The 27,644-nt window shown below is 38.7% G+C and overlaps 1 protein-coding gene across 5 annotated transcripts in view; it reads right to left on the reverse strand.

Annotated features, from left to right (window-relative positions):
* Window positions 1–1,682: 1,682 nt before the first annotated feature.
* ATP2C1 (ATPase secretory pathway Ca2+ transporting 1) overlaps window positions 1,683–27,644 on the reverse strand; it is a 66,637-nt gene continuing 40,675 nt past the window's right edge. For all 5 annotated transcript variants that reach the window (XM_062617191.1, XM_062617195.1, XM_062617192.1 and 2 more), the window contains 20 exons: window positions 24,486–24,641; window positions 23,773–23,841; window positions 22,509–22,584; window positions 21,935–22,001; window positions 20,771–20,895; window positions 19,513–19,610; window positions 17,972–18,067; window positions 17,781–17,870; window positions 15,992–16,096; window positions 14,214–14,370; window positions 13,001–13,171; window positions 11,895–11,992; window positions 10,156–10,206; window positions 9,187–9,353; window positions 7,355–7,423; window positions 5,752–5,868; window positions 4,930–5,077; window positions 4,227–4,322; window positions 3,308–3,449; window positions 1,683–2,482 (listed from right to left, as the gene is read on the reverse strand). In XM_062617191.1, the coding sequence (XP_062473175.1) occupies window positions 2,346–2,482; window positions 3,308–3,449; window positions 4,227–4,322; window positions 4,930–5,077; window positions 5,752–5,868; window positions 7,355–7,423; window positions 9,187–9,353; window positions 10,156–10,206; window positions 11,895–11,992; window positions 13,001–13,171; window positions 14,214–14,370; window positions 15,992–16,096; window positions 17,781–17,870; window positions 17,972–18,067; window positions 19,513–19,610; window positions 20,771–20,895; window positions 21,935–22,001; window positions 22,509–22,584; window positions 23,773–23,841; window positions 24,486–24,641 (2,235 nt within the window). In that variant the 3' untranslated portion in view covers window positions 1,683–2,345. The remainder of the gene's footprint in view (window positions 2,483–3,307; window positions 3,450–4,226; window positions 4,323–4,929; window positions 5,078–5,751; window positions 5,869–7,354; window positions 7,424–9,186; window positions 9,354–10,155; window positions 10,207–11,894; window positions 11,993–13,000; window positions 13,172–14,213; window positions 14,371–15,991; window positions 16,097–17,780; window positions 17,871–17,971; window positions 18,068–19,512; window positions 19,611–20,770; window positions 20,896–21,934; window positions 22,002–22,508; window positions 22,585–23,772; window positions 23,842–24,485; window positions 24,642–27,644) is intronic.

Raw genomic sequence — 27,644 nt, forward strand, 5'->3', positions numbered from 1 at the left:
GTTCAGCTCTGGGCCCCTCACTACAAGAGAGACATTGAGGTGATGGAGCAGGGCCAGAGAAGGGCAGCGGAGCTGGTGCAGGGCCTGGAGCACAAGTGTGATGGGGAAGGGCTGAGGGACCTGGGGGGTTCAGTGTGGAGAAGAGAAGGCTCAGGGGGGACCTGATCGCTCCCTACAACTGCCTGACAGGAGGTTGTAGTGAGGTGGGGTCGGTCTCTGCTCCCAAGGAACAAGGGACAGGACAAGAGGAAACGGCCTCAAGCTGCATCAGGGGACGTTCAGACCACCAGCAGATGGCAGCTACGCTCAACATTACAGGAAGTTACAGGAACTTTGTACCCCCTTTCTAAATGGGTTTGTATCTGCAGCAGTCTCCAAAGTCTCATTTCTATCAGATGAGTTATTTGAGGTGCAAGGAGTTCAATTTGAAGTCCTTGATTTTAGTACTGAAATACCAAACAGCCTACAATACTGAACCACTACAGCCCCACTTACCAAAGATGGCAATAGTTCAACAGGAGCACTAACAAATCTGTTCCACTTCTGAAAGGCAGAACTGCTGGAAATAAACTTTTGCTTGAAGACAAGAGAGCATTTCTGTAACAGGTCATCTTGTTCAAGCCCCACATAACATCCCTGCAGGAAGAGACAAGGGCCATATGCTGCAGTCTTTGCCTCTACACAATTAGGTAGTATTTGCATATTGAACAGGCCCAGGGTGAGCCAGAGCAATGGGTGAATTGCATGTGTAAAGCAGACTCAGTGGTGCATTCATGTCCTCTCTGCAGCCCCACTTCCCAGCTAAGTCTGGGAATCTCCAGAGGAAAAAAGAACAATAACCTCACAGCAGAGAGATTCATACAGCACTTTCCAATATGCCTTGTCTTCCATGAACTCCCCGGATACTGAGCATGGCTTGTAGGGCAAGCCACAAAAGCTAAGTACCAAAATACCCCAGTGCCTGTTTATGATGACAGCTCATTAACCAACAGGATACCCCCTTGTGACAGCATGGCCCAGAGTCAATACCAGTGCTACACTTTTGGACTACAGCATGCAAAGATGTGTATCCACAAGATGGAAAGCAGAAGAGAGAACATTCAGGCTCATAACTCCCCCTAGAGATCTTGGACATCGTCTTTTCAAGATTCTCTAGGTGATTGTTCCTTGCATTTCCTCAAGGGATGCAATGTGTCTGATGAGACATTCCTGACAACAGCTGCAAGTCTATTTTGATGAAGAACACAATTTCCAATTAGTGAATATTAAGAGTATTCAGACATCATATATTAAAAATACTTTATACCATATCAAGACACAAATGTATTATAATGGTTTTCTAGCCACAAAAAGTCATTCTGTAGGTTAAAATTTGTAGTTACGCTAACAGTAAAAATTACTTTTATGATCAGAGTGAAGGAAGAGAAAGGAAAACCAAGCTTCTTTTAAATATGGATAGGGAGGTTTGCCATTAGAGTGAGAATTAGTGCATTAATTTTCTAATTCAATACATTACAAATCATTTCAGTAACAGTAGTGTCTTACAATCACTCAAGTGAACAGTCATAACCTGAAGTAAATATAGAACAAGACATGAAACGAAGCTTGTATCTAAAGTGTATCAAACCAGCATGCTCATCTGGTGTAAATGCCAGCTGCTTTCAAAAAGAGAGACGTCACACTTTTAAGAAAAGCAAACATTTACTTCAAATTGCAGTATAGGCTTTTCAATCACAGAAAAAGAAAAGAAAAACAGTGATCTGACAGCGCCCACATCCTGTGCAAAAAAAAAACCTGTAGCACAAGGTACTTGGAGCCGCTTACACATTGCAGGATAAAGTAAATAAATACAGTAGCTAGAATATGGCACTCTTGTGACAGACTCTAAACCCCGTGGAATGCCTCTGAAATATTTTCTTATCCTTGTATTAGTAGCAAAGTCCCACCACCGTAAAATAGGACAATGTTTTAAATAAACCAAACTAAAATATTTATATCTAAGAGAAGGATTTACACAGTTACTAACTTTTAAGTGCAGAAAATGGGACTTGGGCTTAGATCTTTCTTTAAATTAACCCCCCACACATATAATCCCGTTTGATCTCAAAAGGAAGTTTATGTTTGAGGAAAAATGTTACCAAAGTTGCATAATTTCATTTGTTACTCCCACAGCTGGAAGTTAAATTCTAAACAGTCTTGAAACACGAACGTTCAGCATTAGCCAGTGAAACAAAGGACTTGTCAAAAGCCCTCAGGATTTCTTTATCCTCCCAATATTGATTTGCTTTCTCCTACATCTTTAGACAGCAATCGCCAAGTTTGCAAACAAAAGAATGCAATATGCATCATACATCAAGAAAAGACGAAGTTGACGAAGAAGAACTTCCACGTTTCTGAATCTTTTCCTTGCTTCTTTCAAACTTCTTTATGATCTCAGTCACTATGCACACAGAGGAAGTGAGTCCCACAAGAAACAGTAAATCTGTCAAAAAGAGACATAATCAGCCTTTTTAGAATTTGCTATTTAAGGCTTAGGGCAGACTTACAAATGAACAAGACTCACAAGACTTTCAAATTGTCTCCCAGTCACTAGGCAAGCTCAGGAGTAATGAAAGAATCAATTTTTGCAGGACCAGGAGATTAACATGCATACTTTATGCACAAATCGTTAAGTACAGGCAGGATATTTCAAACTTTTAAAGTATTTCATAACCTTGCTTTTGTTAACACCTATGAAAACAAAGAACACTAAGCAACACAGTTAACTTCATATATGGGGGAAAATCACTATCGTCAGAAATGACACTACAATAAAACTTATGTTAAAGCATGTATTTCACAACAATCATTTAACTCTAGAAAACTGCAGAAGTAATAAACGTCTTAATAAGGCCAGCAGCATTATGTATCGATAGCCTCTTAAAATCCTCATGTCTATTTATCCTGACAGTGCAGCTGATTATTAAATAAAGGATCAATGTGTCTAAACAAGGTATTCACATTTAGAGGAAAAAAAAACCCAACTTGCTACAGCGACATTAGTATTGCTTAAAAAACTTCAATAAAGTCTCTGCTTCGTTTTTGCCTGCATCAAAATTTATATGAAAAACCCCCAATATACCTAAGCACATAAGAATTTAAGAACACACCGATCAGTTGTGTACCACATGCATTTAAATCATGGTTCCCAAAGGCTTTGTATTCCTTTTGTATGCAAAGAGCCAGAAAGGGCTCTTCTAGAGCCATCAGCTGGTGTATTTACAAATTAATCCTTAATGCACAGTTCTGAAAAGGAAACTGTTCTTACCCAAGACACTCAGGCTCTCCGTTTGGAAAACCTTCTGAAGTGGAGGAAAGTAAATGACCAATAACTGCCCCATTATAGATCCAAGAACGGCATAGCAGAACATTTTGTTACTGCAAAGTCCAATCTCAAACACAGATTTTGCCTGTAAAACAACACATTACACTGGACATGGAGTCTTAATTCTCTAGACAAGAAAGTAATTCATAACTACAACTGCTTTTCATGCAGACTTTTAGAAAAACATAAGTTACTGTTGATCTTTTAGATAATCCAGAACAAAGTTCCTGAACAGGCTAATTACATTTTCTCTCTGGTAAACAGAGTACAAATCTTGTCTTCATAGTCACTGACCTGTATTTTGAGCTCACTTTTCTGCAAGTACAGTGCATTAGACAGTACTCTCTACCCTGGAAGTGCTTCTGTTGCCCCTGACAGTTCACATCAGAAAACAGACTGCAAATTACAGGTAGTAATGTATACCAGCAATGACCTTTTCTCCAACTAGCACAGAAATTCAGACTTGCTTTCTTAGACCCAAAATACAGACAGAATGAACAGTTCAAACCTTTTCCCTTGGACTGTGGGTGTAGGGTTACAAAATACCAATGTTAAGGCCTTTCTGCCAAGGATGCTGAGCTGACAGAAGTTAGCAATACAAAGGATGATCACACTTCAGCTTTCAATAAAAACCTCCTTGCTTCTGTCAGGACAGAACCATTGCTACCAGCTCTGCATCACGTACACAGATTAAGGACAGTAATACTTACGATGTAATGTAAGAAATCCTAACCTAGTAAATATGTGAAACTCAATAGCAGATGTGCAGGCAAACATTTGAAACAAACATAAGACCCTCCCCTCAAAGAAAATTCTGCTTATTGTGTAAATACTGTGTAAATGGACAACAGGAATCACCTACCTGAGATCTAGAACTCAAAGCATTGAACATATCAAAAAATACAAAACAGGTGAAAGTCATGGTTGTATCTCGAGGTGTTATTACATTGTCTCTTAACTGCCAACAAAAGAAAATGAAATGGCTTTAGCATGCTTTAAACCCTCTGCAACTGAGCAAAGTTATTACAATAATATAAGTTCTACGAGCTAGAAAATGAAAGCAACGTGATTGCTCCAACCTGATTTAATAAATCATGCAGCAAAAATTACACACCTGTGACCTAACAACCACTTGTAATTACAAGCTGTGATTAAATGAAGCCTCCTGACAAACATTTATGCAAGCGCATGGAATACCAAGAATTCTATGATGTACTACCAAAAGTTGGAGCAGCGGTTTTCTCTATTGGGAAAATAAAACCAAATGGCTGTTTTGCAATAGCCTGGGTAGAAAATTTGTACAATTACTTTCTATGGGCTAAGGTTTCCCAAGTAGATTTGGGACTTGGAAAAGAGTGTTAAAATAAAGAATGGGAAATAAAACTGTACTCCCCATTTCAGCAACTACTTTGAAATATCTTCCTCTGTAATCTCCTTGCTGAATAGATCATTAAACAAGCACAGACGAAACTTGCAATGAAGTTCATAAAACCAAGGAATTCCAGCTGGCGGCATGAAAAGGACTTCTTTCAAATCAGTTTGTTACTGCTTTAAACTTATCATACCTCTCTCCAGAAGACGAACAGTGTTCCACACACAATAATTATTGATGAAACCAGTATTTTCACAATCAGACTTTTGGTCAGAATGCTGTCCTTCAGATTTCTTGGAGGCTTCCGAATTACATCTTTATCCACAGGCTCCACCCCAAGACTTGAAATTAAATGAACGTCTTAAGAGTTTTATCATCATAAAAATAATTCACTGCTTCCAACTTAAGAATTAGATTTTCTGAGTCGAAAGATTTAATCTGCTCCCTACAGCTTAAGAATTATCTCACTCAAATAAGCACGTAATAGTTTTCCTTTCAGAAAACTGAGCTGTATGTATTAGTAAATAAGTCTTAGCAATATCCTAACACTGTAGTTTTAGAGTCCATAAATCCATGATCTCAGACAGTATTCAAAGTTGTGTATGTTAATTATACAGGAATTTGCAATATTAGTTATGTTCCCCATTTCTATTACTGTGATCAACCCAGCTAAGGAATTCATCATTAATTCCTTTCCACCACTCCCTCCACTATCTGTCTGCAGTGAAGAGGGTGGTCAGAGAAAGAACCCAGAGGGAAGCCAGAATCCTGCATGCAAGTTTCATGGGCATATCTGTGGAACTTCAGGTATCCGTGCTGCCCCCATACTTATCATTAGATACTAAAGCAAATCAAAAGGAATGAGCATACAACTATACCGCAAACATAATAACTTAAGGTTTGCTGTTTTGGAAGCATTTCAGAAAGTTTCCTGAATAAGCAGAATTTCCTTATTCAATTTCCTTGAAATAAAAAGAACTACAGCTCTCTAATGGAATTTCAAGTCATTACTTACCTTTGAGCTGGAGGTCCATCCATAATAATATTGATCCATAAGATCTGCATGGCATTGAGAGGATTAGGAAAGTTCATTAATGTAGCCAGTGAGATTAAAGTCAGTGCTGCTATACTCCTGTTGAAAGAAGCCATTTTTATAACTGTCAGCATGGAACATTTCAGAAGATCCACTGGTATCTGCTTTTTAATCAACACTTCAAGTGCTTAAGAGTGGAGAGAGATTTTGACAGCCTAATTTTAAAGGCAAATATAAATTCATTTAGAATACTCATCTTGATAGAGTGCATATTTTAAACAGCATACTCTAAAACTGAGGAACTGGGTTCTATGTTTTTGTTGTGCCAGAAGCAGGTCTTTAAACATGGTTTTGAAAACCAATCTGCTTTTATGTGTTTGATGTAAACACAACTACTCTATGCATGTACCAGCAGTCTAACCAATCAGTCAAGGCAAGGCACTACACCCCAAGTTCCCTGAAAATACCTACACCACCCCTCATTAGTAGCACGGTGAGAAGGCTAGGCAGAAGACAGGTTAGCTAGTTGCAAGCCTAGTATTAGAAACCTCTCTAAACAAGTATGCACTGATTGCTTTCAGAGCAAGATTAAGCGGTTTCATAACCAACAAGAAGAGAGCAAGGCTTATAATGATTCCAAATTTAGCACTCTATGAACCCTATTTATGTTCTCCCTGCAAAGAGGGACAGGGGAGAAAAAAAAACAGGTAACTCATCAGAAACCTGAGGCTACCATGCTAACAGGCAAGCACACTGTCCTAGAATACTTATGCTTAGTTATTTTTCAGAGGCAGACTTCTGGTATTCTACCGACACAGGACACTACTCAGGATTCAAAGTATATGACACTCCTTACATTCTTAGGCAAGTTTTAAGTGGTTAGGGTTTTGTTCTTTTGGGGATTTCTTTTTGGCTTTTGTTGGTTTTGGGGGGGTCTTTGGTGTTTGTTTGGGTGGTTTTGTGTGTGTGTGTGTGTCGTGGGGTTTTATTTGGTTGGTTTTAGTTTCTGCAACTTGATTCAACCACTCTGGAATGCGATGAAGGCTTCAAATAAGTACGTGAATGTGGCGAAGAGGAAAACCATCCTCCTGAATCCAGATGCAGTAAGATTAACTCAACAAGAGTTTTGAAACTAAGGCTTAATGCAAGAAAAGGAAGTCAGCTTCACAGAGCTAACTCATTCCCTAAACCACTATATGGATTACAGAGAAACTAACCTCCCATTTCCTGGTTTCCCTCATTTCATTTACATGGTCTGGTTAAGGAGGGTATGACTAACTTCTCCTTTAGACAAAGACCCAAATGTAGCTATGCTGTTTCTCACCATCCTCTCAGATACTGACTTTACACATCTTAACAGGAAGAACTGTGACAAAGTTAGATGTCTGTTTTGTTGCACTGTTTTCTGTGGTTCTTTAAAGAGGAAACAAGCCACCAAATACAAACATTTGAAGCAAAGCATTATCATCACCCTGTATGAAATTTACAGCGTTCACATGAATTTACGCAGCATCTGCTTCATGATGCTTTCATTCATTCACAGTGTAGTTAGAACCTTACAATACTGGCAAGTTTTCAAACTTACGTGCTCAGCTGAAATCTAACAAAATTTTTTATGTTGTTATAAATTCCTTTGCCCTCCTCAATTGCAGACCTGCAATTAAAAACAAAGATTTCATCACTTCACAAATAAGACTACTGTCAAAAAAAAAGCTTAAAACAAACCAAAAAAGCTAATACTTTAAGCAGCAATACAAATGTCAGAAACCAAATGGAGCTGCGGTTCTTATCACTTTGGCAGTCATTGTCTTTCAACTTGACTGGATTAATCACAACAGTTATTTTCTAGCTGCTTAACTTAACTTACGAGATGGAACGTTAATAATAAAATCTCCTCCTTGTCCAAGACTCACCAGCATCCTTGATGAGACCTTCTGATTCTGGTTAGATAACTTAAAAAACAAGCAAACAAACAACAACCTGAACACAACCAAACACACACACACTTTAAAAACCCACGGAAATACAGCATGACTTTAGAAGACCAGGTATTCTTACTGCATCAGAATTAAATATGTATAGACCATCTTCTTGACCTCCAGCATGTGTCACAACTTGCCTATCACATCATCACAACTCTAGCAGTGAGAAAGTGTTTTCTAATACCTAAGTCAAGCCTGCTCTGCTGCAAATAAAAGTGGATTTTTTTCCTTCCATTGCCCCAATATGCAAGAACAACACTCAGCATTTCTTTAGCAATTTTAAAACAAAAAGCCCAGAGGTTGGGGATGTAAAACTATCAAAGCTCATACTTTACCCCCTTAGTTTTCACCACTCTCTTCACTCTCCTATTGAGAGATTTCCTGATGAAGTGACCACAACTGGAGAAAGCATTCCAGCAAAAGCCTCACAAAGCCAAAGTAACGTATTTACCACAGATGTCTTTTCTATGCACTCTTGTTCATATCTTAAAATTATTCCCTTTTCTCTCCTTTTTGCACACCACCACGCTGCGGTTGGCTAAATTAGTATGGAAACCTTTTAACTCTCAGATCCTCCTATGCCATACTGCTACCTAGGTAATTTTCTTCTACTGTAGTTCTACATGTCACTTCTTCCCAAGGGTTAAGCATCATACTTTCAGACAAACTCAAGTGTCCTGAGAGCAATGCTTAATTCTGAAATGAAGGCTATCTCACTAGACAGCAGACCAGCTCTGCCAACAACCACTACCTTCAAAAGTCAGATGGATTAAATGCAAAGCAAGTTAAATTTAGCCATATTTTCTTTGAAGTATACGAAGCAAAAAAAAAACCCAAACCCAAATAGCTAGTCAGCAGAAGCTGGTAACTTATTTTCACCCGTGATATTTAAATAGATTCCATATATTCCTTTCCTTTTCTGAGGAGTTGGAAATAAATACAGGAATGCTCCCATTTTTACTCAAGATTGATGTCTCTGAAGTAAGAAATTAAATGAAGATGAATCCTGTTGACAGCTAACAGACTCAAAATTTCACTTCAGTTTACAAATATGCTGTGACCACAGTTCTACTTGGAGAAGCAGAAATGCAGGTTCATTTTTATAGCATGTACATGCTTAACATCTTTTGTTACTTACATCGGGTCTATGTACAAGACCAAAGTAGCAAAAGGTCTAAATATGTAAATACATTCTTATATTATTATTATTAACATACACAGAAAGACAGGAATGCTTAGCTGCCCTTTGTAACATTATATTCCAAGCTCTTTTTTCAAGACAATAATACAAGTAATCACCATAAAGATACTCTTTCTGACTTAGTGCAGAACTCCTTAACAGCTGCTCAAATCCAAGGAATTTCTGTTGGTTTTAACCCAAGCAACATTTCATTAAAACTATATAGCACAAGGTATGTACATAGATGCCACCTACATTATTGTCTGAAAATCATCATCCACGAGGATCATATCTGCTGCCTCTTTACAAACATCTGTTCCGGTTTGTCCCATTGCTACACCAATATCTGCAGCCTTCAGAGCAACAGCATCATTCACTCCATCTCCTGTCATGGCTACTACTGCACCATTATTTTGCAGGGACTAAAGAAAGCAAGAAGAGCTTAAATCAGGGATGGAAATAAGCTATCCTGTGACAAGTTTTCTACATACAAGGTTGGTGCCATCATGCCCCACTCTCCCATTTCTTATAATTCCACTGTAAAGTCCTATAAAACCAAAAACACATTTCCCCCCCCTCCCCCCAAACCCCAGCAGTTTGTATTCTAATGATTTTTAATACAAAGATTTATCATATATTTTCCTGCATTCAGACAGCCTAAATTTTAAAGCTGGGTATATAAAATCTGCCTTTAAATAAAAGGCCCCAGACTCTAGAGAGAAGGAAGATACATTTACATTTTACATTATCACCCTCTTATAATTCTCAATATATTCCAACTGTCTTCGTGTCTGACTGCCTTCTCCTCACTGTTGCTTTTCTGATTGCTCCAATTGTTATACTGAGTATGTCCCTCTTTGACACCTTATCTTCTGAATGGAAGCATTACCTCAGACATGGCTTGAGATCTGTGCCCTTTTCTCTTGTTCTGAGTACAGAAATATGGTTCTTCCAAGTTTCTAGTCAATGTAACTGCAACCTGACACACAATTCCAATCAACTCCCAAAAGCGTGATACTGCCTATCAGCTCCTACCCCTCAGCAGCTGCCTATCCCCTGGGAGCACTAGGCATTTTCTCGGTAGTAGTTTGAAATACACTTCACTTTCAAACCAAATGAATTTCTGATTTTATCTTGACAGACTGGAGCATGTTACAATTTAAGTGAAGGTACCACAATCAGTACTCATTGCGGTCCAGCATTTGAGCCTTTAGCATGACATACCTTTATAATTTTCAGTTTGTGTCGGGGACTGGCTCTGTAAAATACTGCAACCTGTTAAAAGCACAATCAAGAAGTAGTGAAAATTGGAGAAATTTAAAGAATTGCACTGGATTCGATAAAGCTAGAGGGTAAAATGTCCCACCAAAGGCTAACTGTACTCCCGTTAGCTCTAAAGTTGAAGCTGTCCTTTTAATAAGGGTGAAATAGCGTTCCAAAGAAGATTCAAAGCATGTTCTGTTAAACAAAGGTGCTGCTACTTATTTCAAGACAGAATGTGCAATTCAAAAGCCTTCTGAAATTAGGAAGCAACATGAGTTACAATGGCTTGCGGCTTGCTGCTGACCTTCCTGACTAAATCTGTGCAGGCAACTGCCACGCTGACTCTACAATCAGTGCCTTTTCCCCCGACAGCACTTCTGACAAGCTACTTAGGACATTTCAGTTTTACTTGTTTATGTAGTGTATTATTAACAGGGTGATGTTTTGAAGCTAATCAATAAAAATTAATTAATTAAAAAATAATACAAATTCTTAGAAGACTCTTGGAACAGCTTAGAAGGAATGATGAGTTTTCAGAAGTGTTTTTGTCTGTGGTCTTCTCTGTACACTGGAGCACATGGAGTTTAGTTTTCCATCAACTCCATACTGCATTGACATCTATATTTCCTTTTTAAGAAGCTGGGTAAGAAGTTAGGCTTCTCAACAGCCACTTCAGACTACACAGATATCAACCTTACTGGTTTAGCTGATTTCTAATGAGATTTTAAACCAACACCTAGGAAACAAATTGGGTCTCAGGTCAAACATGTAGCTATTTCAGTTGAAGGTGAAGAATCCTTAAGGACAAGTATCATCAATCCAGATGAAGAAGGTGAAGAGTCCTTAAGAACAAGTATCATCAATACAGAAATTACTATTTGCCACACAACTCGTTTTTGCCAAGTTTGTTTTTGTGAGTGTCCAAGGAAAGACACAAAGCTGACATGCACGTTTCTTGACTATTGGCTTTTGGCTTGCTTACATGAGACACAAGTACTCTGCAGTCTCATTTTGCAGTCTCCTGATGCATAAATTTTGCAACACAGCCAGCCTGAACCTCAATTGCTTTTGATTATGGCTTTGCATTTACAATTTTGACATTGGCCAATACATATAATAACTAAAAAGTATTAAGCAGTAACTTAACAGACCCTTTCAAACTCCTCAACCAGTGACCTCAGATCTATTAAAAATCACTAAAAATGGAGACAGCTCTTCTTGCAAGTTACAAAAGGATGACTGTATGAACATGCAAACTGTAAGGTTTTATATATATATATATATATATAAGCTGAGCTACTCAAAGAAATAAAAGGGTCTAACAATATAAAAAGGTGATGATGCTCACTGAAAGAGAGATGTAGCAAAATGAAAGTTCCAATACAGGTATTGAAAGGTAAAAAAAAGTGAATTGTTAAAAGAGAAGAAAGCAATAAACTCACTAAAAAGCTAACCATGGGAGCAGAAAGAAATGAATTTTCGTATGGTCATACGTTAAACCAGAGATACTTGTTTGATCTGGGACAGCTTCCATGTTTCTGTACTTAAACTCTTGCTAAATTTACTGGATCACTTTGATTAGAACCATGTTATTTGTGTCTTAGAAGTTACACATTAGCATTCCACAGAAAAAAAAAGCATTTCTCAATATAAAGATCTATCCTTTACTGCATTTCAGTAAGCAGGATATCAAAACAAACCTTTGGTGTTATTTGAGAAAGCTGCTGAATATCCAGATCATCTATTTCTTCCCCAGAGATTGCCTGTGAATTTTTGGAGTACAGTCCTAGTCGACTAGCTGGAAAGAAACAACAAAAGAGGTATTACATTAATTTACCCTATTAAAACATTTACTACACAATTTTATTTTTTTTAAGCCTATTGTTTCTGCAATATTTCAGATTTGAAATGCCTAGAGCAGAACATCCTAACACCTTACTGATTCAGTATAAAGTGTTGGAACTCTTTAGTAACAAGCACATACTACAAAGTCTATTATAAATCAGATACTTATTTCCCTAGACTTTTATTAGGTCTAAATGTTGGTATTTCATTGTGTCAGGCACCATATAAACACAGGAGCTCCGTTCTCTCCAAAGAATTCACACTTCAGAAACAACATGGCAGAAAATGAAAATGTCATAGGGAAGACAAGGAAGAAAAACCTTCTGAGAAGGCACTGCTAGTCTAGGGGTGCATTTGTTATGTACACATTCGAGTTCTTGTTCACCGTCCCGTATGTAAAGAACCCATATTCTGGCAAAAGTCCTTGTAATTTAATGTATTATACTGTAAAATGAAGATAACTAGTTTGTTTAAATATTTATTTAATAACTTCAAACTTGGTTACACAGGCAAAACTGTATTGGATAGCACTGAAGTGCATTCTAAATACTCATTGTCACCGGCTATTTTAGTTTCTCCCTTTTGCCCTAAAACAGGCATCCAAAGCTGAGAGTAGAGAGGGGGGTGTTATAACAAAATACAGTAAGAAAATACATAGTCTCCAACAGCAAAAGTCATACATTAACCCAGTTAGAGAGGAGAAAAAAAAAGGAAAAAAGAAAAATACAAATAAACAAATTTAAGCTGAAACCAAAGTATTATTTCAGGGGAGGTTGGGTGGTTGGTTAGTGGTTTTTGGTTGGTTAGGTTTTCTTTCCCCTAATTCCACTGTGCTATATGTTAACTCGATATACAGAACTCACAAATGTTGAGAACTTAACAGCCACGCTTCATGCCAGTTAGCTAGTCACTGCCAAAACAGAACGCAAGTGACAAATGAGAGGAAGAGGACTGTTCATACCAATGGCAACTGCAGTCTCTTGTGAATCTCCAGTAATCATTTTTATTGCAACTCCTGACGTGATGAGTGTTGTAACAGCTTCTTTTACACCAGTTCGCGGAGGGTCAATTATTCCCACAAGTCCCAGAAAAGTCAGTTGTCCTAACTCAGGACCAGAAGCTAAGGCAAGAACTTTTAGGAGCCAAAGGAGAGGAAGAAAAAACACACACACAAAAGTTAAGATCTGAAATTATCATTTACATCAACATTTAAAACAACTGCTTTAAACAAGTAGGCCAGCATAAAGCAAAGGGAGGGAACTGTGCTCTTCTTTTTCTAAACCTCGGTGGCAATGCTTGTTGAATATTCTGAACAGCCTACTTATGTATATCCCTTTCTTCTGAGGAGCAGTCTTTTTACCAAACATGTGTCTTCCAGGTTTTAAAGATAACTTTCCTATCTGTTCTCAGATTAAAGTGTTTATACTTTCACTGTGTGGAAAGAGAACGGCATCTAGCTTTGTGGTTTCTCTGTACATGTACGGTCTTTTATGCAAGAGGATGAAAGGGAGGATCGGTTAACTTTCTCCTTTGGGTTTTTTCTTCCTTTTAGAGAGGCAGATTTCATTAAGTACATGATGAATATTTTCTGGAACGTCTTTTACAGTAGTATTCTAAATTCAAACACATTTAAATGACATTAGGGTTGCAAGAGGAAAGCACTTGCTTAAAAACATTACCCTGGATTTGAGGGTGCTCTGAAGCAGACACAAAGAATGACTGTCAGAATAAAACAGCACAAAGAGGTAGCACTGCCAGCATAGCCATGCTTTCACTTGTATTAGAAGTCTACACAGCTTGTTAACAGGAAAGGTAACTTGAATGGCATCTTCCAACCTGCAATCAGTTGTGCTAGCCTAATTCTCTGTAATGAGATATGGAAGCTACTAGGGAGCAACTTATTGTTCAGTTATGGTCACACACAAGAGATGACAGGAACCAGCTGTGCTTTTTCTCACCCTCTGCAATTTAATCATGTTATTACACACGCCTTAGGCAACAGCACCTGTTTTTCCACTCCCCCACTTTAAAGTAAAACTGAACAACCCGGTGGCACTTACTGAACAACAACATAAATTAATCCTAGCAGTTTTGGTTGTTCTTCTTTAGTTTTAAACAATAAGCAGTGCCATTAAAATAAAAAAGGTTATTTTGTGACACTGAAACAGCCTCACCCCTAAGTCCTGCAGAGCCCATAGATGTCTTCTCTTGCTGGTATTTCTCTCTCTGTTGCTGAACAAGAGGTAGGGTCTGCCCCTTACAGTTATATGATGTACAGTACCTAATGACTTGTTCATAAGCACCTTTCATAAAGCAGACTTCAGGCTTGTCCTAAAATGAAAAAGAATTGCTGTGTGGACATGTGTTTAAGGATACACACATGCAAGTACATATACATGCAAGCATTAAGAATGGCATATCTATACTTCTCTTAAGAGTATTCAGAACAGTGCAAATCAAAGTTACACTTCTAAACCTAAAACTTTGTTCGAGTACCTCTATACAGTGTATGTTCAAGAGGGTAATGTCAGAAGAGCCAAGTTAATAATCAGTATCTCATTTCAGTAGATGTCACACACATTAGACACTGTGGGTTACAGTTTATAGACTACAGAGGCCATGCAAAGGACAAAAAATTAAATGTACACAGAACATCAGACCTGAAAGACCTTGAGCTCATCATCTTGCCAGCTGCATAGCTCATTAAACATCACCTGCACACCCTTGTACCATGCCTGACAACTCTAAGATTTTCCAGAGAGCCATCTAGCCTTGACGGTATCAAGGGACTGAGATTCCTCCAGCTACCTCAAACACTTAACTCCAGTGCTAAATAATCCCTTTCCCCCTTTTCCGTTAAGAATTGCTGCCTCAGCTCAATTTCCAGTCACTGGTTCTCATCTTCTCTCCCATATAACTAAAAGGCTCCTTTTTAATATATCTATTTTCTGCCTGTGAAGGTATTTACACACAGTAGTCAAGTTATTTCAGTCTTTCTGATAGGTTTAACTGAGAAAGCTCTAAGTTTCTAAACCCACTGCATTTTCTTAGCCTTCAAATATTTATACTCACTTTAAATCCAATTTTTCAACAATCTTTCAAAAATGCTGATACTGAAACACAGACACAGTAAATCCTTACATAGATGAAAATCATACAGCAATTCCTGCTCACAACTCTACACAGGCAAGGATAATTCAACCATACTATTCAGATAGATAAAAGGAGTCAAATGCTCTGTTTCCAAAGCAAAGAATTTATTGTGACACTTGAACACTGTCAGCAGCCTTTTCTTTGGTCAGAAGTACTAGGGACTTTTCCATAAGTCCAAGGTAAGGTCTGTTGTTACACATACCTAGAAGGCTCCAGCTATTAGACTGGCAGTGATTGTTAATATTTGTAACAAAAGCATTCAGATTGGTCTAACTGGAATATGAACTTAAGTATGTTTATGAAAGCACCAGAAGACAGAAAAAAAATGGTTCGTGTTGATAATCCAGGGCACTGTCAACGCTGGGAAACACGCTGCCCATTTCAAACCCAGACAGCCTGTGCTTTCAAACAAAAGCAATTTTACTATTGAACATCAATGCATCTTGCTCTGAATTCATTACGTAACTGCAGCGCTGAAACAGCAGAAAGATTGGCAGAATTGCTTTAGATGTTTGAGGAGGGAGAAGGAATTAAACCCAGCCAGGTCTCCATTCAGAGTTTCAGATAACCACACTGCAAATAATTTCCCAGTATGCCTCTTATGGAAAGAATTTCTTGTGATTTTTCATCTTCCCTTCAGAGCTTGAAACTAAACCTGATCTATTATCAAACCATATTCCCAGGACTGTCCACTACTACCAGCCTGCTGTAAGTACTGACATCAGAAATGAGGATATGAAACAAAACAGATAGCCGTTCTACAGAGCCAGTGCATAAGGACATAGTGATTGAGGTTTACCTGCTGCGTTCTGTGAATACATTTAACAGCCATCCACTTTTGTTCTGAGCTGAAGGGATATTCAGCCTTCCTTATGTAGTCTTCCTGCAGCCCATCTAAACCCATCTGTACAGAACAGAAGTACCACCACAGTGTCAGGACGGTTTCTTTTCAAACAGCTGTACCATTTGTCAACTTGTTGAGACATATTAACAATCATTACTTAGTTTAAAACCATTTCATCTCTAAAGTTGCTTTTGAGCATGCTGTTCCAGTTTAGAGAAGCTTCTGATAAACTAGAATGGAAAGAACCTAGAATCTTCTTTCAGGCTTCAGCATTAAGTCAGAGCATTTAACACTATATACTATCTGCAATCCAAGCATCCTTAAATACTTTGTAGATTCTGATCACCCACAAGCATGAGCCTTGCAGTGGCTAGCAATGCAGCTCCTAGTTTGACAAAATACATCTATCACCCCAATGCTTTTAAATCTTCTGTGTAATTTCTCTGCTAGGAGGGCCTACAGAATTGTAACCCAAGACTGTGACAAAGCCTGCATAAGGAAAGTCACTGATTTCAGGTTTGAATGATCCAACCTGACTCTTTCTTTGTTCACCCGAACATTTAATCTGCAACTGTCCATGAAGACTGCAGACAAGATGCATTTCATTTCAAAGGCTGTTCTCTCCCCATCCCTGATGCAGCTCGCAGCATTCCATGCTCTACCTCTAAACAAGTCTGAGAGAAAAAGCCTATTAAAGATGCAGAAGCAGCAGTCTGCTGTAAGCCATTGTTAGTGCTTACAGAGCTTCACAGCTCCTTCACCACCTCCCTTTTCAGCAGCAGATGTGAAAGACTCCTGTTCTCAGTTTCTATGGGCTCTTGCCAAAATACCACCACTCTGGCCCTTTCCAGTCAACGACTGGGGACTTGGAATGAGTCTCACCAGTGAGATGGATACATACCAGGTCTCAGTTACACAGGGAGAGAAAGACTGTAATGTATTCATCTTTCAATGTCTGAGTTGATTTTTTTCCTGTGATGGTGAATAAAGGGCTAAGATGCCTCACCACATTTCTCAACAGCTGTAATGAGTGTGCCACAGCATTGTAAAAAAGCCCCAGAACATTTAATTACAGGGTCTACAATTCAAGCTACCTGTGCCCCCCACTTAAAGGGCAATATAAATGCTGCAGTCACCAATACATCAATTACCAACTTCTTACTGCCTCTGATGAGAACTGGGAAAAAGGCAGCACAATCAATATTCAATGGGTAAATTAAATAAGCTCGTGACAGGTAAAAAGACAATGCCAAGTGCAAAAAGATGAAAAGAAAGATTTTACTTCAGTGCTAAATTATTTTCTCTCATCTTCATCAGGGACTCTAGCAATAGGACAAGGGGGAATGGGTTTAAACAGGGGAAGTTCAGGTTAAATGTAAGGGAGAACTTCTTTACTATGAGGGTGGTGAGACACTGACACAGGTTGCCCAAAAAAGCTGTCAATGCTTCATGCCTGACACTGTACAACACCACGCTGGATGGGGCTTGGAGCAACCTGGTCTAGTGGAAAGTGGGGCTGGAACTGGATGATCTTAAGGTCCTTTCCAACCCAAGCCATGCTGTGATCTTTCAGAATGCCCAAAGATTTCCAACAGATGAGGAACAGCAGAGATGAGCAGCTGCAAGACAGATCCAGAAGACAACCAAAAAGAAAAAGTAAAACCAAAGAAAACATAAACCCCACAATTTATGTGTACACACTTCCCACCTGATATGAATTCAAAAGGCACCTTCAAGTATATACCTTCATAGCAAGCGCGATTAAAGCCCCTTCTGTTGGTTTCCCCATTAACGTGTTGTTTCTGATCAAAGCATCATTGCACACACAGCCAGCCTAGAAGATGAGAAAGGGAAGAGGAGAAAACAGAACGCAAAGTAAACGCCATACAAAGCTATGTCATCAATTAAAACTCATCTCTCTGTGCAAGATCTTACCTCAACAATTTTGCTAACGGATGGGTTGTTATAACCATGAATAACTTCACCATCAAGCATCACCTCTCCAAACCTGTTATAACCTACTCCAGTAACCTGCAAGGCAAACAGCCAAAGGCAGTATGCAATGTAATGTTCATCAGGTTCATAAACTGTTTTAAACTCAGTTTTTACTATACAGAAAATGTTCAAAAGGCCACTCATCATGACTGATTTTAGTCAGTGTGAATGGATTCTCCTGCTCGGCTTCTAACGCAGCTAGTTTACTAGCTTAAGGAATGAACTCTGAGGGCAGGTGAGTTTCATGTATTTTACTGAAGATTAATTTAAGTAGCAATTTATTCCTTAGCATACATAGACACAGTGTGTGTTGTTTCCTTACAGTAATGGGCATGCTTTCGTTTTTTCTTCTTCCTTTTGCTTTCTGTTTCCTCCTATCTACCCAGGTTAATAATGCATTCCCTCTGCCAGGGATGGAAGTACAGATCAGAGTCCTACTTTCATCCAGTAAGGAGAAAAAGAAACTCCTGGTTGAACAGCCTCTCTGTTGAGACCTCAGAGGTGTTAAAAACTGGTTTTAGTGCATAAAACCCAGGCATCCCACTAGAATCCTAAAAAGTCTTCGTATCTATGGCATTAGCAGCTAATATATTTTACAGCCATTTCAAGTTCTTTCAGTGAGGAAATGGAGCTGATCTAACCCAGATATAAAAAAAAAAAAAATCATGCTAGTAGTAACAAAAAATTACAGTAATTCCAAGAACAGAAAAATAAATAACAGGATATATAACCAAAGGTATGTAAATAACATGAAAGAGTAAGAAAAAATGCCAGTTTTTATGCGTGCAGGAGTGACAAGACCCTCTGTAAACCGTGATGCGGGATCCCCTCTCCCCCAAGCAAGAAAAGTTTGGGAATTTTGGAACTTGTTTAACACTCCCATGAAACCACATCCAAATCCACACCTTACTGCTTAGCCTTCTCATTTGTACATTTATTTCAGTCTTTGCTACAACTCCCCAACCTCAACAACCACTGTTTCGTGTCCTGCTCCTACTTCCAACCCCATCCATTACGAGAAAGCAAGAATGGTAACACATACTTAGTACGAAGGGCTCACATGATAAGTTGGTTTTTAGCCAAAAGCTGGATATCCCCACTTTAAGCGTTTGTAAAATACAAGTTTTATTTTTTATGCACCTGCAACAGCAAAATAACCTCAACTTTCTGTACTGAAGAACAACAATCTCTCAACTTGTCTTTGTGCTGTATCTTTATTGTGACCTATAGCCATTAAGAGATTTAAGATGTATTATACAAAAAATTCTGTACCCAAAGAAAGCTTAGGTAACACAGAACAAAGGCTGCAATATTAAATGAAGAACAGAATTAGCTGGAAGTTGAGGAACAGGATTTTGGTGCAACAAATTTACGCTTTCTTAACTGATGCTTTACCTGCAGTATACTCGAGCAGGTTTCAGCTGGCAGATACAACAGTAAGAAGGAAAATTAAAGCCTAACAGACTCTCATCACTACATACCTCAGCATGCTGCCCATCTGAAGTAAAAATATGAGTAACAGTCATTTCATTTTTTGTCAGAGTTCCAGTTTTATCCGAACAAATTACGTTGCAACAACCTGAAAGAACCAATTACCATTTATAAGAGTGCTTGTTTAGAACAAAGTAACTGACAAGGACAAGCGTATTCAAGGCAAGCAGACTTCTAGAAACACTGCAGCTGCCTTTGTGAGAAAACATAAAGAGATTTACCAAAGACAGCCAGCTTTCAACTACTAATGAATATGCTTCTTTGCAAGTTTGTCCAATAAATACAACTAATTAAAATCTCAAATCCACATCACAAATCGTCCATTCACCACCTCCTTCAAGTTATTCCACTGTATCTCGAACTACATTAGCGGAATCTCAATTGGAATTCCTAGTGAGGAATAAAGCTAAGAGCTTGCTTTAGAGCAGTAATTCTTTATCAAGAAGTATGTAACACTGGCCACAATGCTTCTGCCACAGAAGTGTGACTACTAGGCCTGCAAAGTATAGTAAGATTGAGAAGATTACAAATACGTGAAATCTGTTAGATGCTTTTTTAACTCAGGCAAAGAGCATTCTGAAAGTGTTGCAGCATCTCAGTATTCTTGGATATGATAACAGGAACTACAAAAGCAACAAAAAGCCTTGCAACGGTAATTAAATTCTGCTAGAGGCATTGGAAAAAGTAGCACTTCCAATCTTTAAAGGCAAAAAGAAATTCAAACGCAGCAGGTTTATTTAACTTGTCTATTTTCCATGTCCTGTGTTTTACATGCTTCATGACTGAAACCCTACAAAATGTTTTAAAGTTTTTAAGTTTCAATGAGTTTCGTAACATCTCAAAGGTGAATTAATATTTAAAAAAGCTTTTTCTAATGTTCAAATTTGGATTTGCTTCCCATTTTCAATATTATCCTTAAATTCAGTTTAAAGAGAACATTTTACAAGTCCTGTTTAAGAAGAACATCTTACAGCAAACGAGTGTAAAGCGTACTCCATACAGCCAAACACTCACACAGTTTCCACTACTGTATTATTGAACAGACTATTTCTCTCAGTTAAATATTAATGCAAAAAAAGTAGTTAGAGGGCCCACAAAAATACATACCTGAATTCTAACTGTCTAAAATGCATTTGATTTAGAAATGTTAGAAATACCACCACACTGCTAGCAAAATAAGAACACGTGCTGTATTTTAACCAGGTGTCACCAATATTTGTGTTAATCTCTCTGTTAGTCTACTCATACCTAAAGTTTCCACAATAGGCAGTTTTTTTACAATAGCCCGTTTCTTCACCATTCGCATCACACCAAGGGCCAATGTCACTGTTACTACAATTGGGAGTCCTTCCGGGATTGCAGCTACAGCCAAACTGTAATGAAAGTAAATACATAAATCTCCTCTTAGAATGTCATTAGTGAATACATAGTAATGATGCATTTACACTTCAGAACATTGCCTCTGTAGCAGTCTTTCCACTGAGGTTAAAAGTGAAAGGAAGCAGTTGCCATGCGGTTCTAGTTGTAATAGCATGTGCTAAGATACGCTCCGAAGACAGCAACAAAATGCAATTAACTAACTTGGATGTTTCTATGCATTATTTCTGCAAAAGTATGAAGAAGAATTGGAGTAGGCAGAAAGCAATGGTACTCCTGTTCTGGCTACACAAAACACTAATTAGGACTACGCAAAGCAGCTCAGATTGTGAAGAGTAAGTGCAGTCGGGACTAAAATGAATCAGGAAGTGCCGCCAGTTCAAGCAGCCACTGATCCACAGCCGATGCTTCCAGATCATGACCTGGCTGCACGCTAAGTATGGGAATGACACGGAAAGTCATTCAAAACCCAAATAACCCCTGTAAAAACCAGATGAAACAAGATCACAGGAACTCATTACACAATGCTCAAAGAAGCAATTGCTGGTGCCCCCCCCACCTGCAAAAGGGTAAACCACCGGAGTCTGATCCTGTCATTTAAAGGAACACTCTACCTTATGCACTGTGCATGTAATTAGCAACTCAGCACCTAAGAGTACAGAGGCAGATCATCTAAATTCAGTGTTATTCCCAGCGGACAACACCCTGGGATTAAGTTTCCATAACATGCTAGAAAATGAGCTGATGAACCACATGACACAAGGCTTGTAGTTACTTAGTTCTGTTTGATGCCACTTATAAAATGACAGTTTATTTACTCAGTGATGAGAATTCAAACCGTACATCACTCATCACCATACAAATGCACAGTTTAAGAGACTATCAAGAACACAGTGTATCACTAAAAACAAGTATGAATTTGCCTTTTTACAGCACATCTTCATTTTTAATTACTAATGTGAACTGAAAAGCAGAGTCTGTGTGCAAGCACACTAATATCATTAGCTTTCAGGCACTAAAAAACAAAAATCTCACCTCACACCAATTGTGAACATATCAAGGATATGTTTTCCTTGCAACCAGCCAACCAGCATAATAACTCCTATAAAGAAAATAATTGTCAGAATAAATATAAATCAAACACCTACTGTAGCCCCATGGGGACAAGAACTCAAATAGCCAAAACCAAGCTTATCATTGTGCTACCCATTAAAAAAAAAAGAATGTATTATTTCTTTCTCTGTCAAAGCATGATTCCATTAGAGTGGCAAAGGTGAAGAAAGCTTCTGCTAGTGAAGTTGCCCAATCACACCAGCAGTGAGGTACTCACTTTCACACACCTTGAACCATAATACAAGGCACATTGGAATTTAAAAGGGAACATTTAGAGGACAATAAGTCAGTCAGTATGTTTGCAAGCAAATACAAATAACATCCTTATGATGAAAGCTGTCACATCAGTCATCTTCAGGTAATGGTGGCTCGAACTCAGTGACAAATAAAATGAGCCAAAATATTTAAAGAAAGAGTTCAAGCCTTCCTTTTTCCCAAGCCTACATGGTAGTTTGTTACATAATAATTTGTAATTCTTTCACATAAATCCTCTTACCTATAATACCAAAGGAATACAAGGAAAGCTGCTTGCCCAAGAGATCCATGCTCTTCTGCAGAGGTGTCTTTGGAGCCTTGATGAACAGTAAACACGTTAACAAGCATGGGTGAAAAAACATGAACTGTATTACATATTACTTTAGATATCCAAATTTCAAGAGGCTGACAGTGAATAAAATGCAGTTACACCTATTGTTGCCACACATTTACTTTATGAAAACAGACTTCTCTGTTCCATTTCATGCAGAATTCAAGAAGATTCAAGAACACTTCAATGAAATGAGATATTTATTAGCAATATTCTTTGGGAGCTTTGTGATGTCTATGGAAAGTCTAATACAAGAGATCTTATCAAAGATCTTATTGGGTTTTTTTCACATTTAGTATTACATTTGTTACAATGCGAGCTAAAACTACTGAACAGATGATCGTATTTTCCTCAGATGTGTATAAAAGCAGATTCCACTTTGGTGGCTGGGCAGCAGTATTCCCCTTGAAAGGTGCAGTAAGGCACTGCAGCTAACATGGGGTCAGTGATGCACTCCTGGCTCCCTTACTTGCTGTTTTGGTTGGATTTCAGAAATATATCCAGGGAGAAAGGGCTGCCTATACTATGCCTGATCACGTACTGACACCTAGAGACACACTGTCCCCTTAACCCTACATTGGGTCAGGCAGCCAGAGAAGCAGTCAGAAGGCCCAAGATACACAACGCACTCAAGACTGAATTCCCATGTAAATCAGTATACTGCAATAGAGAAAAATCACTGTGGGAGTTTGACAGACAAGAGTCAGAGGGAGCTGATTAAAGGGTAAGGTGGAGATCATGAAGTAGCAGCAGATACATGCGTAACCCCAAAGCACACTGCTTAGCAAAAGAAAACGCGGTCCTACAGATCTCTCATACGGATCTCTTTTGCACAAATGCAGTTCCACTTTAAGGGCAAACAAAAAATACTCCAAGAAAAAACAACCCCAAAACCACTTCCATAAATTGCAATGAAATTTGTTTCATTAAACAGGTTCAGCATGTTATTTACACAGTTAATATTCTTCAGGTCAGCTTCAGATACTCTGTTGCACACAATTCAACTACTGCTTTCATGTTCAAGAGCTAAGATTTGTTTCACTAGAGGAAAGAAAAATATTAAAAGCAATGTAATTGAGTCTAACTGAGTTCCTATGGAATAAATCCAGAGTCTTAATGAATTTAATATACAGTTACAAAATAGACATCTTTGCTTCTAAATATTCACTCTTACCTCTTCTGCTTGCATCATTTTGAAAACCTCCCCAAATTCAGAGTTTTCTCCTGTTCCAATAACTATCCCCTAAAATAAACACAGAATTAAAGCAAATTCAAATCTGAAGCTTAGCATTAGTGGCTGCTCTTCATAGTTTTGACTTGAATAGTAGGCAAATGCCATTTAGCCCAGTATGACTCTGTTAGCTTTGTTCATAAAATTCTTGGCACAAGTAGGGAATATTTTTCCCAAAATATTGTTCCTTGCCTAAAGAGGCAAGAGGAACATCTTGCCTCTCTGAAACTAATTGCTATGTTCTGCACTGCTGAAGTATTTGGTAACTGCCAGTAACGAACCTCAAATAGGGTAACACTTATCTAAATAACCTAGCTACAACTGTATTTTCAGTTACAGATTTTCAAACATGTGAATGTAGTTCTAAAAGCAAAATACCACAGCAAAATCCTGGACAGAAGAGTTTCAGCTGCTCCCTACAAATCTGAGCTATCCTACCTTACTACATCACTTCTCTTCTTAAACCAGTGTCTGAAAAAGCACCAAGGAGAAAAGCTCTGCAGTGTATCACAGCAGTGTTCCATATTTCCAATAAAAAAGTCTCCTTCTATACCATTTCCATTGTTTCAGGAAACTCAAAATACATGGAGTCCTAAGAACAGCCTTCAAATAGGGAAGAATATTTTCTGTGTTTCAACTATCAATAATGATTTTACCTTTGCTTTTCCACATCTGACCAATGTTCCCATGAAAGCAATATTGCTCCTAGAAGTAAGGTCTCCATTGGTTGCTGCTGGCTGAGGAGCTGTAGATTTGGAGCAAGGAGCCGTCTCACCTGTGAGACTGGATTCATCAATAGAAAGGTCCACAGCCTTTCAAAACAAGAGAGTTAAAAAGCATGACAACCTTTAAATTAATTGGAAAAGTTAACAGAAGTTTCCCATTTTTTAACATGAAAAAATATATCCAGTTTATTCATATGGTAAGAAGCCACATCAATGGCAACCATATTTTAAGGATCAACAAAAGCAACAAGCACTCCTACAGAATCTTGCAGCAATGCAACAAGCTCTCACTTTCATGAGTCAAAGTTTAGTCATGATTTTATGTTCACAACTGTTTTTCTGTGAAATACTCCAAAGGTTTCAACTGTGATGCATTCTGTCAAACAAAATAATTAACTGGGAATGCAAGTGCACACACATGTATTATCCTCTCAACTCTTCCTCCTCCTACCATGGTCCATTAAGAACCGTATTTCATAGAATCACAGGATATTTTGGGTTGGAAGGGGCCTTAAAGCTCATCTAGCTCCAACCCCATCTAGTGGGACACCTGCCACTAAACCAGGTTGCTCCAAGCCCCTGTGTCCAACCTGCCCTTGAACACTGCCAGGGATGGGGCAGCCGCAGCTTCTCTGGGAAACCACCCTCACAGCAGAGGGTTTCTTCCCTGTATCTAATCCAAATTTACCCTCTGGCGGTTCAAAGCCATGAACCCATGTCCTGTTGCTACTTGGTCTTACGAAAAACCCCTCTCTAGGTTTCTTGTAGGCCCCAGTTAGGCACTGGAGCTGCTCTAAGGTCTCCTTGGAGCCTTCTCTTCTCCAGGCTGAAGAAGCCCAACTCTTTCAGCTCATCTTCATAGAAGAGCTGCTCCAGCCCTTGGAGCATCTCCATCACCTCCTCTAGACTCACTCCAACAGGTCCACATCCCTCCTGTGCTAGGAGCCCCCGAGCTGAACAAAGTACTCCAGGTGGGGTCTCACGAGAGCAGTGGGGCAGGATCACCTCCTTTGACCGGCTGGTCACACTCCTTTTGATGCAGCCCAGCACACGGTTGGTTTCTGGGCCACAAGAACACACTGCTGGCTCATGTTGAGCTGCTCATCAATTAATACCCCCAAGTCCTTCTCCTCAGGGCTGCTCTGAATGCATTCTTTACCCATCCTGTAGTTGTGCTTGGGATTGCCCTGAGCCAGGTACAGGACCCTGCACTTGGCCTTGTGGGAGTTCATGAACAATGGTTTTTGGTCACAAATTCTCTAAAGGAAAAAATCCTATTCAGGCAACAGTTACACAGACTGGAGGACAAGAAACTGTCTTTTTTTGGTCTTATTTCTGTAGGCTTTTGGTAGCATGTGGGTGGTTACAAGAAGCAAAGGCTAAAAATTAATTATTCTGTATTAATCAACTGGCAGATGAAGAAAATAAAATGTGTGTTCTATAAATACAATTCAAACCAAAAAATAACGCCTCCAAATATAAAATGAAATGTCTTTCTCCAGCTGACATCAATTCATACATTGTAATATATTGTCTTTAATGGGTCTTGAAAAAAGCCAAAGCCTGAATCATAGAACTCTGCTCACGAGTAGTAAAATGATTTTGCATTATTAAAAATATAAAGCCACTGGTGTTAACCATATCATTAACTTTCAAGATAGCCTTCTCAAGAAAAACAGTGTTAAGGATGCATAGTAAAACTCAAATGCCAAAACTCTTTGAGAGGATCTCACAAGGAGTAAGCAAGAATCAGCTACATTATGTTCTGTACCACCACACTATTGCAGATCACTCCTAGGTTCGAGCTGAAGGGTTTTTAGTGTTTTGTATTTTAAGTGGCATGACAACCCTGATGCACCCATTCTAGCTGGACATCGAAATGAACACAGGCTGCTACAGCAAAACCAACTTAGTCAATGTTAAAAGAGGACAGTACCATTACCAAGCTGTTTTTTGACCAGCCAAATCCCTCTAATTCTGGCTAGTCTCCCAAACAGCCACCAGTGCAGTACCCCCTTTTAAAATATGGGTGCTGTATCAATAAAGCAAAAGGGACAATTGTCAAAAATTGCAATGAGCCTTTCCAGCAAAGCCATAAGGAATTATTAACTCTATAAAGTTTAATAGCAACTTTTATTCATGATGTATCGCTCAGACTCCAAGCTGAACCAGGCTGAAGATGCCACTTTGCAACTCTTCAATTTAGCCAGGAGCTCCAAAACACGTATCAACACTATCAAAAGGAACTACACTGTTTCAGGTATGGTAGCTCTTGATGTAGTATTTTGGCTTTAGAGAAGATTACTATAAAACCTCATGGACCACTTATTAACATACAGACAACTTAGTCCAGGAAAGGTCACCAAACGGGCTTTTGGAACAAGATTGCCCCCTCAAGATTACACCAGTGAAGAATCTTCTTTTCACATATGTGAAAGACTTCAGGAACTAAATGGTACCCAGTTAACATTTCTGAAGTTTCCTGGGACGGTGTCAATCAGCCTATGTGGAGGAGATCTAGTTCTTTCTTCAAAAAGAACATCTTCATGTAATTCCTTTTTAAGCCCACCACCCCACAGCAATGCCCAGTAGAGACAAGATGAAAATAAGAACACATGCTTTTATTTTCAAATGATCTGCAAGAATAGTTGAGAATAAAATGGCACAAATTTGCATCTTGCGTAGGGCTACAGACATCTGAGAAATCTACCGTTTCTACTTTCATTTGTAAGAGGTCCAAGCACGCTATCATAGCATGAAATAAGCTTTTGAGCAAGAAAGTAGATGCTGCTGCAATAGCAGTTCCATATCAGTTCAGAAACAATACAACTGCTGAGGGAAGAAGAAAGTCTTTGCAGTGGCAGAAAACCAACTCTCTCAAGCAGTAACTACACTACAGGGGCTGATAACTGATGATCCAGACAAGTTTCTGAGGTGTGCCTCAAATTTGTCTCAGAAACTAGCTCATTCAGGCTCTACCTATAAAAATGAACACTGATTAACCCAGTATCAACTGTAGATATATGGCTCATCATATCCAGAAATTACTTTAACATGATAGCCCAGACACTGGGTAACTTGAGAATGCCC

Source organism: Pezoporus occidentalis, unplaced genomic scaffold (genome assembly GCF_034315485.1).
Source record: "Pezoporus occidentalis ecotype Australia unplaced genomic scaffold, CSIRO_AGI_Poc_V1 ctg193, whole genome shotgun sequence".
NCBI classification, from domain to species: domain Eukaryota; kingdom Metazoa; phylum Chordata; class Aves; order Psittaciformes; family Psittacidae; genus Pezoporus; species Pezoporus occidentalis.